The 14,579-nt window shown below is 37.5% G+C and overlaps 2 protein-coding genes across 13 annotated transcripts in view; both read right to left on the reverse strand.

The window, feature by feature from the left end:
• The window catches only part of si:dkey-6n6.1, a 215,547-nt gene that overhangs the window by 55,552 nt on the left and 145,416 nt on the right, over nt 1-14,579 (reverse strand). The gene's annotated exons all lie outside the window — the stretch shown is intronic.
• atp2b3a (ATPase plasma membrane Ca2+ transporting 3a) overlaps nt 2,901-14,579 on the reverse strand; it is a 50,179-nt gene continuing 38,500 nt past the window's right edge. For 4 of the 12 annotated variants that reach the window (XM_021478239.3, XM_005166820.6, XM_073909327.1 and 1 more), the window contains 5 exons: nt 13,081-13,294; nt 12,749-12,960; nt 10,126-10,233; nt 9,859-10,041; nt 2,901-4,305 (listed from right to left, as the gene is read on the reverse strand). In XM_021478239.3, coding sequence (XP_021333914.1) covers nt 3,901-4,305; nt 9,859-10,041; nt 10,126-10,233; nt 12,749-12,960; nt 13,081-13,294 — 1,122 coding nt within the window. In that variant the 3' untranslated portion in view covers nt 2,901-3,900. Of the gene's footprint in view, nt 4,306-5,133; nt 7,581-9,858; nt 10,042-10,125; nt 10,234-12,748; nt 12,961-13,080; nt 13,295-14,579 lie in introns of those variants that run through there. The other 8 variants (XM_005166819.6, XM_005166818.6, XM_073909325.1 and 5 more) reach the window with 3 other exon arrangements.

Consider the following 14,579-nt stretch of genomic DNA (forward strand, 5'->3'; position numbering starts at 1 on the left):
TCCCCTAAACATTTCAAAGTTCATCAATTTCATAGGGTTTCTTTTACAGCATCGGTGTTGTAAAACATCCAGTTAAATATACTGAAGCATTCATTTGGTTGTTAAAGCCATGTTAAAGCTAATTTAATGCAGTGCTTCTTGTTTGGTCTGATACCCACTTTATATCGTTTCTCAGCCAGGTAGTGAGGATCACAAATTTTTTTTTTTAAAGAAATCAGATCTTAAATGCAGCAATTGTGTATTGGGCTAAATCAGGTGTGGGCAAACTTGATCCTGGTGGGCCGGTGTCCTGCATAGTTTAGCTGTTTGACTAGTGTTGGAACAAAACTCGGCAGGGACACCGGCCCTCGAGGATCAAGTTTGCCCATCCCTGGGCTAAATGCACAGCTAGTGTTTTTCAGCCAATGACAAACTTCCGGTGAAAGCTTTATGTGACCATTTTCAATTTCAGAAGATTCCTTATACAGCATTGATGATGTAGTGTAAATTTAATATATTCAGTTAAATAGATTTAAGCATCCATTTAGTTGTTAAAGCATAAAAAGATACGAAAGACAGCTTAAGCCTAGGCGTCATCATTAGCAGCAGGCTAGCGCAGAAACTCTATTGAAAATACTGTGGTAAAATTGATTTCCATATTTTAAAGACATGGCGTGGAAAATACCATTTAATGCAGTGCTTTTTGTTTGGTCTGATGCACACTTTATATTATATCACATCCAGGCAGTGAAGATTGCTGTTTTTTTTAAAGAATTCAGATCTTAAACACTGTGATTTTGTATGGAATGACAAATCACTGAAAGCCCTGGGGGCTGGGTAAAGTCTAGATCGGATATGCGGCCGGCGGAAGTGTGATATGCACATTAGGATAGCAGCATTTTTTTATGACGTTGTATAACAATAATTAATAATTTTTACATTGCTGTGACGGTTGGGTTTAGGTTTAGGATGGGGGTAGGTGTTAAAAAATAAAGTTTATTGGGTAATTTAATAGATAACATAAATAATACTCTGTACATCTACTGTTTTTACGTTACTGGGATGGTTGGGTTTAGGGTTGGGGTGGGGGTAGACGTTAATAAAATACAATAAATGGGAAATTTAATAAATAATATAAATAATTCTTGTTAACTTCCGGCCGCAAACGTATCTGATCTAGCAGCAACCCTGCGGCTGGCTGACTGAATATAAAAGTCTGTGTGCATATAGCCCACTAGTACAAGGGACAACAACGTTGTTTTTAATAATGTGAGCGATAGGTTATGTCGCCTGATCCATTAGCTGAAATATCATTGGAACCGATAACTTAAAATAATCAACATTACGACAAACAAGCAATAAAACAAGTTTAGTCAGTTGTTTGTGGCTAAATATTACAAACAATTATTGCTGCTTGGTAATTTATGCGTGCTTAATATCACAAACATCATTGTTTTTAATGTGTCTAATCATTATAATTAACCTTGTGTGACACGGTGGCTCAGTGGTTAGAAATTTTGCCTTACAGCTGGAAGGGCATCTGCTGTGTAAAACATATGCTAGGTAAATTGATGGTTCATTCCACTGTGGCAACCACTGATTAAAAAAGTTACTAAGCTGAAGGAAAATGAATGGATTCCATTTGTGCAAGTTAAATGATTGCACGCTATCTTTAGTGTATGTTACTAGTTAAGTGCTCTGGATTGCTGAAGTTGCAGGAGCTTTACATTAAAATCTAATTCTGACAACAGGTTTGTGGAAAATGGCGCATTTGTACAATTATTTTGTATTATAGCCTAAGTATTTTCTTCCTGAAGGGGTCTCTATATGTGTCTGTGTATGGGTTTTTTCCAGTACTGGGTTGCAGCTGGAAGGGCATCCGCTGTGTAAAACGTTTACTGGATAATTTGGCAGTTCATTCATTCCACTGTGGCGACCCCTGGTGAAGGGACTAAGCTGAAGGAAAATGAATGAGTGAATTCCAAATGTGGTGTGACGGATAAGGGACTAAAAAAAAAAATCTTTGCTTCTGTCTCATCCTTTTTACAGCTATTACAATTTTTGGGCAGATTCCTATTAAAAGGTGGTAAATAATATTGACAGTTTTTATTTCTCAGAAAGCTTAAATATTTTCTATTTCACTTGTGAGGTTTGTTATACTATCTGATATTAGACCAATCTTTTTTATCCTTGGTTAGCTTTCTGTTCTGCTTCACTGCAGAGACATGTAATACAATATATAACAATGCTTGATCTATGGATCATTTCGATGTGGTGATGTCATTGGCCAATGAACATGTCCTGCTTGTCATCAAACTATTTCAGAACTGTAACAAGAGGCAATTCACTCATGACTAGGCCCACACGGAATCTGCGCGCGCAGAATTCCGCAGATTTTCCTCAGATTTCTAGCCTATTATTAATTCTGTTTATTTACTTGAGTAAATGTGTAAATCTGAATTTATTTCGTTTTTATTCAGTAATTTATTACTTTATATTTAATATATTAAGGTTTGAGTTATAATACTCTGCTAGATACTCCCAAAATAATTCCGCAGATTTTTACCAAAATCCTCTGCAGAAATAGCAAAAAACGTTCACAGATTCTGTCTGGCCCTGATCATAACCAAATGTCAAAACAGCAATCATAACATCATTTATCAACATGTGGCTCTTTTTGAATTCTCAGAAGCTCTAGAAATCAAAATTGTGAAACGGGAAATATCCTGGGACCATTATTGTTTTCTTTTGTTTTTACATCCCTCAACACGGTCTATAGACTACAGATCATCACCTTTGCATTATTAAGAAATCATCTTTCTTCCTGAATAGTGCAATATGAGGTGTTTTCAAAAAAGGGTGAACTCAACGTTCTTGCACCTTCACCCATGATTTCCAGCAAGCATTATAAGAGTTTCCTCCAATGGTTAGATTTATTTTATTTATGCTGCTGATATATGCTCTGTAATTTCATTTTCTTCTTTAAATTGGACATACACATCACACTCTAACACAGAAAACAGAGAGAGGGGCACGTGTGGAACCAATGAGAACATAGACACGGAATTTAACAACAGCAAACAAACAAACAAACAAATACACATACATACAGACTTGCGTCATACATACAAACATACTTAGTTATATAAAGCTAAACGATGAATAACTGGAGTATAGTAACTGTAGTATTAATCTTTGTAGTTTTCGCAGAAATAGAACCACTATAATAATTGGAACAATAATGTTATTAAAGGGATAGTTCACACAAATGCGGAAAATTGTGCCATGATTGACTCAACCCTCATATTCAAACCCTTATTGACTATTTGTTGAATACAAAAGGTAATAGTTTGAAGAAAGCTGGAAACCTGTAACCATTGACTTCAATAGTATTTGTTTTTCTAACTACAGAAGTCAATGGTTACAGGTTTTCAGCATTCTTCAAAATATCTTCTTTAGTGTTTAACAGAAGAAAGAAACCAATAAGGTTTGGAATCAAGTAAACCAATCAAGGCCAAGTAAACAGTGAGTACATTTTCATATTTTGGCTGAACTATCCCTTTAATTAAAAGGCGAAAGGAGTTATCCCCAAATAAACATATGTTCTTCTCTTTCTTTTTTTTTTCATTTGTACACTTTCGCTAGGCTCAGTCTTTAAAATCTTTAGTCAAGAGTCCACGCTTTAAGATACACGAAGATCCACCTCGTCGTTTTTGGGTGTCGTCTGTTCAAGTGCAACATACTGTATGAGAACAAAATTGGTCACTTTCATGCTGGATTGTCTTTGGGTCACACAAGATACTGTAAAGAACCACTGAAACATTTTGAAGCAGTGAATCTGTGATAGGAACAAAGAGTAGGTACAGAAACATCCTAAGCGCTTATTCTGTCCGTCTGGCAGGCAGGCAGTCTGACTTTGCTTCAGAGGCAGGTCTCCAGGCTGTGCAGGGGGCTGGCAGGAGTGTGTGGCGCCCCGCTGCCGTTCGTGCCCAGGTGGACTCTGCTTTCGACGGCGGCGTTGTTGTTGCAGTTGAGGGTGACCGGCAGACTCTGCTGCCTTAGTGGACGGGATGGATAGCGGGATCGAGGGGGCCTCTGGGGCGCCTGGGGTTGAGAGTGAGGGTGTCGGAGAGCCACGCGCACGTGGTTATGATTGGAGCGCTCAGATTCGTCGTCCACATCCGTCTCGTCGATCAGGGGGATGTTGTGGACCGAGTCCGTGATGATGAACTCCGGGTGCGCCTGGAAGTCGTGAATGGAGTTGCGCGACTCGGGCCGCTCGATGCCGTCGTACAGGGAGCTACGGAAAGCTTTCACCACCCGGATCTATACATCAGGGGTGCAGGGTAGGAGATGTCAAAGGGGGAAGAAAGATGGAGGGATCAAAAGGGACAGAGAGGTGGAGAGAAGTTTAGTCCCCCTTTTGCACTAGTTTTGGCACACTTTCAGCTAGCTGACCTGCGAGAGCTGAAAGCTTCACATCCATTAAGGCCTTGGGTGCAGGAGGCCTTTGAAAAACAAATACAAACAAAACTCCACAGCCATTCTATAGGCCTCTATAGAATGACGCCCCAAAAATAATCCAAATCCAAGTTGTAATTACAATGAAAAGGTAACACAAGACGGCAAACACAAGTCTTTCCAATAACAGTGGTCTGTCAAAGCAGCCTTAGCCCCCTGTCTGCTTTTGATTTAATTGCATATTTGTGATAGCGGCGTTTGGTTTTCTTCTTTAATGAACATAAAGGCGTCAATTTAGTAAGCAAAAAAAAAAAGACAAATAAATAAAATAGTGTATGCTCGCAACGGAATTACAACTTTCACTGTTGCCAGTTCAATACCAAGTGATTTAAAAGTCATGGAAAACACTCTAAGAAAAACTCAACAGACAAACACATGCAAACAAATGACAGTAAACACCAGAAAAAAATGAGTGAAGGCACACTCCACCATGTGGTACGAACACATACACACAGTGTACACAGTACACACACAGAAAACAAAACAAAAGTGAGGTTGACAGAACACGGCTGTGCACAGAATGCACAAACACGAAAACACACAGGAAATTAAGACATGCGGATTCACATACTGTTGCTGTCGACAAAGTCTGTAATACAGATTCAACTTGAAAAAAAGTCTTGAAAGAACAGATTGCATTAGTGACTGCAAGCAGTATTTATTGTTCTGACATCAGTTTTCTATGTTACATTTATAGGGTTCTGTATCTCGGTAAGCTTTGTATTAAATCAATGAAAAAAAGAAAGCAAAGTGTCTTGGATTATATTAGCTCACTCTAATATGAGGACATTTAGAAGATCATGACTGCCTCTTTTTGGAGATAATGAAAAACTAAAACTCTCTATGCCCTCAAAAGGATATGCACACATTAAATGGGACTTTTCTCCCATGCAACCATGCACAAAAATTCAAGTTTCCTCTTCCCGTTCATGCATGGCATGCAAGTACACATTCAGTAGAAATAACTCTGTATAAACATCGATCAAATCGGTCCATATTCCTTTTTTTTCTGACATCCTCGTTCTCATCACGTGTGATTCTACAGCAGCCAGGGTGAAATGCATCTTCTTGAAAAGAAACCGTTCGTGTGTGTGACCATGCATGTCCACATTCATCTGTGCCTTTCTTTTTTCGTCCCCCGTTCTCCACATACTGCATGCATAGCCAAACCACGCTCAGGAATGACCACAAAGCAATGTGACTGACAGAGGGAAAGACTACACAACATGGACACAACAGCGCTCCTGCGGCTTTGTTTTTCCAAAGAGCCATTCGTTTAGTGGTTCCTGCTTAATTTAAAAGCCGTTTTCTTAGCTATACACAGCACTGACATTGTAAACTTTCGAGTATAAGGCCCAGAATTCACGATGGGGATGATATTGAACAGGAAAAAAAACCCCGTTATGAATTAACTCCAGTGAAGAAATCAGAAAGTCTTTCGAGATTCAGGCACTGGATGGAAAAACAGAAAAGGGATTGTGTTTGAATAGCTCCAAACACATCACATCGGGACTCCTCAAGACAGACGGCAGGAGAAGGCAGGTGAAAGACAGACGTTTGATGGATGGATGGAGGTCTAAATCTACAGCACACTTTCTTTTGTTGAGGCATGACGGCCTAACAAAAGCTTTTGAGAAGCAGCCCTCTTGTGCAGCATCAGCAACTTTGTTTCTTTTTTATTTTGGTAAAACTATTACTATAAAAATATAGTTATTTAATGCAGTCATTTAACTGGATCTTCCTATCTCTGTCGGATTTAAGCTAGCATAGCACAAAATGCTATACGACGATGAAACGAAGACAAACGTGAAAAGAAAAACTGGACAAAACTGACAGGACAAGACGAGACAAAAACCCATTGGATTAAAAAAAGGGACAAAATATAAAGCCGTACTTTCGTCGAATGTTCGTAAATAAAAGGAACTGAAGATTAACACTGAAGGGGAAGTGATGATGAAACTGAGGGGGTTCCAGCTGGGCTAATGCTCGGTGGTCTCTTTGAAGGGATTTGGAAATGCTAAGACGCAGCTGCTTTCTTTCGACCACAGAAAAGATCGCTTCTGGAACCTGGAGGGCAACGTTGACGTTATATTTGGTGCATTAAACCCTCATAAACAAATCTCTTGACTTTCAAGAAGACCAAAGCTACAGACAGTAAATCATAGCAGCAGATTTCTAATGTATAGAAACTCAAGCAGAAACAATTAGCAGGACATTTCAGTAAAACCTGTGAAGAGAAAGAGGAGAGTCTGAACAAGGTGCACAAAAACAGTTCAAGCAAACACACAAGTATGCTTTATGTTTTCCTGAACGGGATAGAAAAACGTTAGCACTATCAATGCTAATATATCCCTACTATGAAAACCATTATGGGCTTATACTCGCAGGTTTACAACAGTCAACATTGGCTTCGGTTGTTCCCATGTTGTCAGCTTTTGATTTAGATGAAACAATTTCCCAATTGTTATTTGGCTCTTTCGAGAGAAATTCTGGTAGCCCTTTATGGCAACATTGATTTGAGGATGAATTACTGGCAAATCAAGCAACAGTGGAGGGAGGGGGGGGGATTTAAACAAACAAACAAAAAAAGGCAAGAAGAAAAAGAAAATTCCATCTTGGCAGCACTAACCAAGAATAAACAGCGAGAGCAAGAAATAAGTTATGAGGTAGCAAGGAAGGAAGAAAGAAAGATAGAAAGGCCACAAATAAATAAGCAAAACAAACTGAAAATGCACATGTAGAGAGATGAGGCAGATGCTTCCGTTAAAATCTGCTCTCTCTCACACACACACACACACACACTCAACATTCAGCAGACGAGTTGCGTTTGAAGGCAGGCAACAATGCATGTGTGTGTTGGTGTATATGCTAGGCATCTGAGTGCACGGGCTCTACGAGGTGCCGTTAACGGAATGTAAGGACTCACTCCCGGGGGCACCAGTTGCATTGGCAGTGGAGAGAACTACGTGAGAGGGAGTAGAATTATTGGTTACGTCATGGAGTTGGCTGAGCACTGAAGAGCGGCGTCTCACTGCACCCTGAAACGAACCACTTCTCTTGAAGGTACTCACTACCTCCATCTGCAGGAGAGAGAGAGAAGGACATCACACAGACAGGCGAATGAGCTTTATGAAATGAACGGGATTTGACTTTAATCACTCGAAACAGGGGGGTTTGGGGAGGAACGGCTTGCAGGAAAAGTAGCATTTTATTTTAGCCCGCCAATACACACGCCAAACCATCCTATGCCTTAAGGTGTTTCTTCAAATATGAGCACTTTGGGTTTGGATAGTTTTTATATATATATATATATATATATATATATATATATATATATATATATATATATATATATATATATATATATATATATATAAAACTCAAATGTATCCTGGAATGACATTTTAAAGTTGAATTCCTGTTCTGAAAAGTGAAACAACGTTAAAATATAAAAATACCTTTAATATAATTTAAATATTACACGATTGTATTTATTTTTATTCTAAATACATCTGACATTTTTAAAACTCGCCAATGCGCACACCAAACCATCCAATGTCTAAGGGTGTTTCTTCAACTATGAGCACTTCAATACATTTATATTATCTTATGTAATATTATATTATATTATATTATATTATATTATATTATAAATCTACATTTTTATCCTAATCTTTTCAAAAACTTAAATGTATATAAACACAGTGGGGGAAATAAGTATTCAACAAGTCATCATTTTTCACCAGAGCGGCCTCTGTCAGGTGCTGACTCATATGGAGAATGAGGTCACATGCATTGCTCAGGAGTGAGTTTTTCAGTGTAAAGATCTTGTTGGTTCTCTGGGTTTTGTCTATTCAGGCTGGTCTTTATTTTGTATCTTTTATTGGATTAAAGTCAGATGATTGTCTGGTCATTCCACAGCCTGATTTTCTTTCTCTGAAAGATTTTGAGAGAATAGTCATTTCCTCCAGTGTTGTGTGTGTGTGTGTGTGTGTGTGTGTGTGTGTGTGTGTGCATGTGTGTGTATTTATATATTTTTTTTGTAATAAAACTCAATGCCTTTTAAAATGTATAAGTACTTTTAAATTTATTTATATTTGAAATGTATAAATTTTAAAAACGCCAATGTGTACCACAAACTATCTTTTGTCTAACTATGAGCACTTTAGTTTTTAATAAAAGTAATTTAAAATGTTTTATTATAAAACTCAAATGCCTTTTAAATTTTTTTAAGTTAGTTGTAACTGAAACCAAAACGATGTTAAAATATAAAAATGCCCTTGATTTTACATTGATTTATATTACAAATAAATCTGACATTTTTCTTTTTTTAATGAATTTTCAAATTTTGTCTTTAATAAATCTATTCAAAAGAGTAAAATAAACATTTTTAAAAATGTGTTTAACACACATTTTTAATTGATTGTCATTTTACAAGTGGCATCATTTTAATCAAAATTAACAATTATGTTAATATTATATATAATATGTTATTTTTTGCTCTGAATATGATTGAAATATAGCAATATCAAATTTATTTATATTAGAAATAAATCTACATTTTTAAAGTTATCTTTTCATAACGGTAAAATAATCATATTTTTAAAATGTGTTTAATAAACATGTTTAATGGATAGTCCCTTAAGTAAAGGACAAGTCTTTTAAAATCACAATTTACAGACATCAGCACCAGTGAAAAGAATGCTCAAAATGAGAAACCTTATGAACTAAATAATCAGAAAAATTAAGCATTCTGTAAAATAATGTTATAAAGTGTAAAAAAAAAATTTCTAGCCATGCAAGAAACAAGAGTCTCAGAACAAAACGAGACTATGCAAAACAAATGAATGAGTAAAAATGAATGTTATCGAAAACAACAGGTAGTGTATTGAGATATGGCAGGAACTACATTAGTCAATTTAGAAAGCAAGTGCAAAAGTGTCTATACTTGAAGAAACACTGCTTACATAAACCATGACAATAAAGATTCAGAAAGGCCAATAATAGTTACCAAGCGGCAGAAGAGCAAAAAGTACTGAATAAAACAGCATGGACAAGCAGCAGAGAGAATAAAGGATGAAGTGAGGGAAAGAGAAAAGTTAAGATTTACAACATAGAAAGCTTGTTAAATAATAACATTTCATCAATTTCTAAAGGCTGGTGAAGAAAGGAAAATATATTTGAGTTATGAGGAAAGTAAAAGTTCAGAAAAAAGGGTGCAAACTAGAGCATGTGGCAGAGAAGGCATCTGGTATATATTAAGGCAGTGCGTGTGTACGCGGGAACAGCGGTCTCTGTCAGAAAACAACACAAAAGCTGAGTTAAAACACGGAGGAAATGATGGAGAGCGAACATCACCTGAGTCTGAATGCGGTTGAGTCCTCTAAACCACAGGATCTGTCCTCGTCTCAGCTCTCTCTCAGCATAATCAATCTCCTCCTCGTCCTCGGCCAGATCTTCATCCAGCATCTCGTCTGGAGCCGGCCCGTGGCCCGCTTCTTTCAGACACTTCAGCTGATGCGTTGGCACTGAAGAAATCAACTGGAGGAAAAAAAGGTTGATATTTCTGACACTGCTTTCTGCTTCTGAGAGCAGCTTGAATGGAGGATTGAATGGAGCACTCACCTGACCCCAGAGCAGCTCTCCCATTCCCACAAACAGACACCAGAGCCACTGCTCCACGTTTAAGGGGGAACAGCTGAAGGGCTTCCCTCCAAACTGAACAATCACGATCTACAAATCACAGGACACAAGAGTGGAGCTATGGTTTATCTATGTGTGTGTGTGAGAGAGAGAGAGTGTAAATTTTTGGTGTTTTGAGTGTTTTACACTGCATTTTCAGCATTTTTACAAACCGTCTGTTTTGCTAAATAACTGCACAATCATAATTTATAATTACAAAATACAGGATTGGAGCTTAGTCTATATGTATTTATATTTACACAACAGTTCTGTCTGGTTCTTGAATCTGATTGTCTGATAACCGCGCCGTATTCTGCAAATAACAGCACCAGTACTGCCTCTTCACCCTTCACCCTTGTGTATTACTCCGCCCACATACAGCACAAGCAGATACACTCTACAGTTTGACAAATATTGCCGCTGCTGGACTACATAATGTACTTTTGAGGCTTTTTTTAGACAGTAAAAAGAGTGTAGTTGTTTAGATTGAAACTGTGTAGTTTATTTAAAAGGATTGTGTCTATTTTAAATATTCATAATTTCGGAGCATCGGATTCAGTGCATCGGCCGCCATCAGCTTGTCCAAGCTCACCTAAGAAAGTGAAAGTTGACGTTCCGCCACAAGGTGGCGACAGAGATCACATGAGTTCTTAGAAAGATAAAAATAGCATTTTCTCAGCATACATTTCAAACTACAGCTAAACAAATCATTATAAATCAGCTAAGTGACATTCTGAGTCAGTCTCTCTGTTTTGTATTTTGTAGTGCTGAATTTATACCACAGAAACTGGTAGTGTTTGCTTTGTTCTGGCTTTTTCAGGGATAATTATTGTGATCTGATTGCAACAGAGAAATACTCGGAAATCTCTCTAAATTAATGCCATTTCATGTTGTTCAGACTTATACTCTTGAAATGTGAACAAAATCACCTGTTTTCTCATCACTTTAGATATTACGCTTGAGAATCATTCAAACACTAGCTCTAAAGTGACGTTTGTGAACTGGCAACGGTTTCTGCTGTTCTGACGCTATGCTGCAGGTGTGAATTAATGGCGAAAAAAAGTAGATCCTCATACAAAAGGGTTTTTTAGGATTTGATTTTCTTTTTTAATGTACACGATTATGCCATCGGACTGTTGTATAAATGCAATATCACACTCATAGCAGTGCGGTATGGCTGTAAATCAGCACTGGTGAGACACTAAGGCACTCGGACTGCAGCCTTGAGCCAATGCACGCGTCCCACCAGTGCCGATATACAGCTACATGCTACACGTGTAATATTGCTCATATATATATATATATATATATATATATATATATATATATATATATATATATATATATATATATATATATATATATATATATTCAGCACGTTTTCCACAGCGGATGCCCTTTCAGCCGCAACCCATCTCTGGGAAACATCCAAACACACTCTCACACAAACACTACAGACAATTTTAGCCTACCCAATTCACCTGTACAGCATGTCTTTGGACTCTTGGTGAAACCCGAGCACCTGGAGGAAACCCACGAGAACGCAGGGAGAACATGCAAACTCCACACAGAAACGTCAACCTTCTTGCTGTGTGAGGCGACAGCACTACCTACTGTTCCACTGCGTCATCCTATATATAATTTATATATATATATATATATATATATATTAAGGCTGGGCAAATTAACACGTTATTATCGCATTAATGTATTAATTAATTACTTCCACCAACTATTTTATCGTGCGTTAAAGAGCTGTTTTTTAGTTTTTAATATTTGGAAACTCCGTTGTTTACTGGCTTTAAATACACATACTGGGCAGCCACAGGTCACAACATGGTGGATTATGATTGTTGGCTTGGGAAAGGCATCAATCCCATTTCTCAACAATGAGAGCATTTGGAGCAGGCCTATAACTGGTGCTCGTGCTCACACAACTGTCTGGTGTTTTAACTAGTGGTGACCCTTTTTCAGATATAAACTATTCATGTTTGCAGATTAGCAGATTTGTCAATAATTCACAGCTTCAAAACAAACCAAAAAAGTAAGTAAAAAGAAATGTTTTGTTAATTAAATACTTTTAAAAAGCAAGGACACATTTTTTAAAAGTGAGAGTAAAGACAAAATAAAAAAATATTTTAAATGTTCTATAAATCAAATCCTGAAATAATGTGTCAATGTTTTTACAACAGAGACTATTAAAAATATTATAGATCAGCATTTTGCAGGATTAAAGATTGAGGATAATCATGTCAGTAAAAACTGGAGTAATAATGCTGAATATTCACCTCTGCCTTAAATTACCTGACAAAAGCAACAGCTGTTTTTAATTGTAATTACATACAGTCAAGCTTGAAATTATTCATACATACATAGACCTGGGCTATAAATAATTTCGGGCTCGACTGTATATATTTTTATCATATTTCTGCATTTTGATCCAATAAATGCAACCTTGATGAGCTTAAGACACTTTAAATTACTGAGTTTAAATTAAGAGACATTAAATAAGCCAGAAATCAAACCCAGAAATCAAGCCTAAATCTTGAGATTTGTGCGTTTTTACCTGTATTGCAAATGTACCCAGCACGATCGAACAGAATATGGGGTTTGAGAATATCCCATCGAACACGTTCCTCTCTCCGTGAATCTTACGGGCATTGATCTCGTTGAAGAGTTGCATGAGGACAAACGTGTTAAAGATGATGGTGTAGTGCTCAGATGGAGGAGAGTGAAGCGGAGCATCACGGCCGCTGTCAATGTCAAAGATCCTCTCACCTGTGCAAAAAAATTACAGCTTCATCACATACCGGTACATTTAACAAGAATAAAAAGAGATGAAATAGAGCAGAACTTGTATCCAACAAATCCTTTGACAGAAGCAGTGAAGGAACATACCGGCGAAGAGCAAGGTAAAGATGATGACGAGCTGGTAGACGGCATGTCCAAGGATGTTCTTCATCATCGTTCTGGAGATGAGAGGGTTGTTTCGGCCATAAGGCTTCCTCAGGAGCAGAGCTTCCGTTGGCGGCTCCGTAGCAAGAGCAAGAGAAGCAAATGTGTCCATGATCAGATTGACCCAAAGCATCTGCACAGCTTTCAGGGGTGAATCCTATGCACAAATGCATAAAAAATTGAATGCCAGGTATCATTTAAAATCTTTAGGATGAGATTTTTTATTAAATTAAATGTAATTATTATATTAAAAAATATTTATTTAAAACTAAACATCTTTCAAAATGTTGTTTATTCCTGTGATGTAACATTTCATTTTCAGTTTTTTTTTCTGTGTTTTAGCTTAAACCTTGATTTATTATTATTTTTAATGAATTCATTTCTGACTGTTTAATCCCTTGGCATTTGTAACTAACGGCTCAGTGTACCTTTGGCAGATTCCTGGAACACAAGAGTAAATGTGTTTTAGTTTAACAAAATTTATCAAAAAAAAAAACTAAACGTGTACATGCTTAAGAACGGCACTTTATAGTCCAGTTCAAGTACTCAAATTAGGTACTAACTAAATATTAACCCCTGAACCTCCCCCTAAACCTAACCTTATCCAATGTTAGTTACTGTATATTAACAGTTATTTCCTAGGTAATTAGGCTGGCTTGTCAAAGCCAGACTACTGTTATCCTTTCTAAACTTATTATTATTATTCTTCTTCTGACTCTAAAAATCAAAATCTATCTCCTCCTTGAACTTTCGAACTATTACCACCAAACTCACACCAGACCTCCAAACTATTCTGACTCGGTATGCTATATCTCCTCAGACTGATTGGACTTTCGGTTTTCCGAAAAACGTCCCGGGACTGTCGGAAAAATCCCATAGACTTAACATTGGACCAAACTTTGTGACCTCGTAACTCTGCGTCAAACTGTCGCACAGAACTCTAACTGGGCTCATTTAACTCAGACTATCAAACTGCCAATGACTGATCACCTTTAAACTTTCTAGCCACGCCCTAGCAACCACTTTTGGACCCTAGAAACTGTCCCATAGACTTCCATTCAAAAGACTCTCATTGACTTAACATGGGATCAAACTTTGTGAGCTCATAACTCTGGATCAGACTGTCCTACAGACTAATGGCTGAGCTCATTTAACTACGACTACCAAACTGCCAATAACTGATGAGCTTTTAACTTTCTAGCCACACCCCTAACTACCACATACTGCACCCTAGCAACTGTCCCGTAGACTTCCATTACAAAAGACTCTCATTGACTTTACATGGGATCAAACTTTGTGAGCTCATAACTCTGCATCAGACTGTCATACAGACTAATGGCTGAGCTCATTTAACTCAGACTACCAAACTGCCAATAACTGATGAGCTTTTAACTTTCTAGCCACACCCCTAACTACCACATACTGCACCCTAGCAACTGTCC

Source organism: Danio rerio, chromosome 8 (genome assembly GCF_049306965.1).
Source record: "Danio rerio strain Tuebingen ecotype United States chromosome 8, GRCz12tu, whole genome shotgun sequence".
Classification (NCBI taxonomy): Eukaryota; Metazoa; Chordata; class Actinopteri; order Cypriniformes; family Danionidae; genus Danio; species Danio rerio.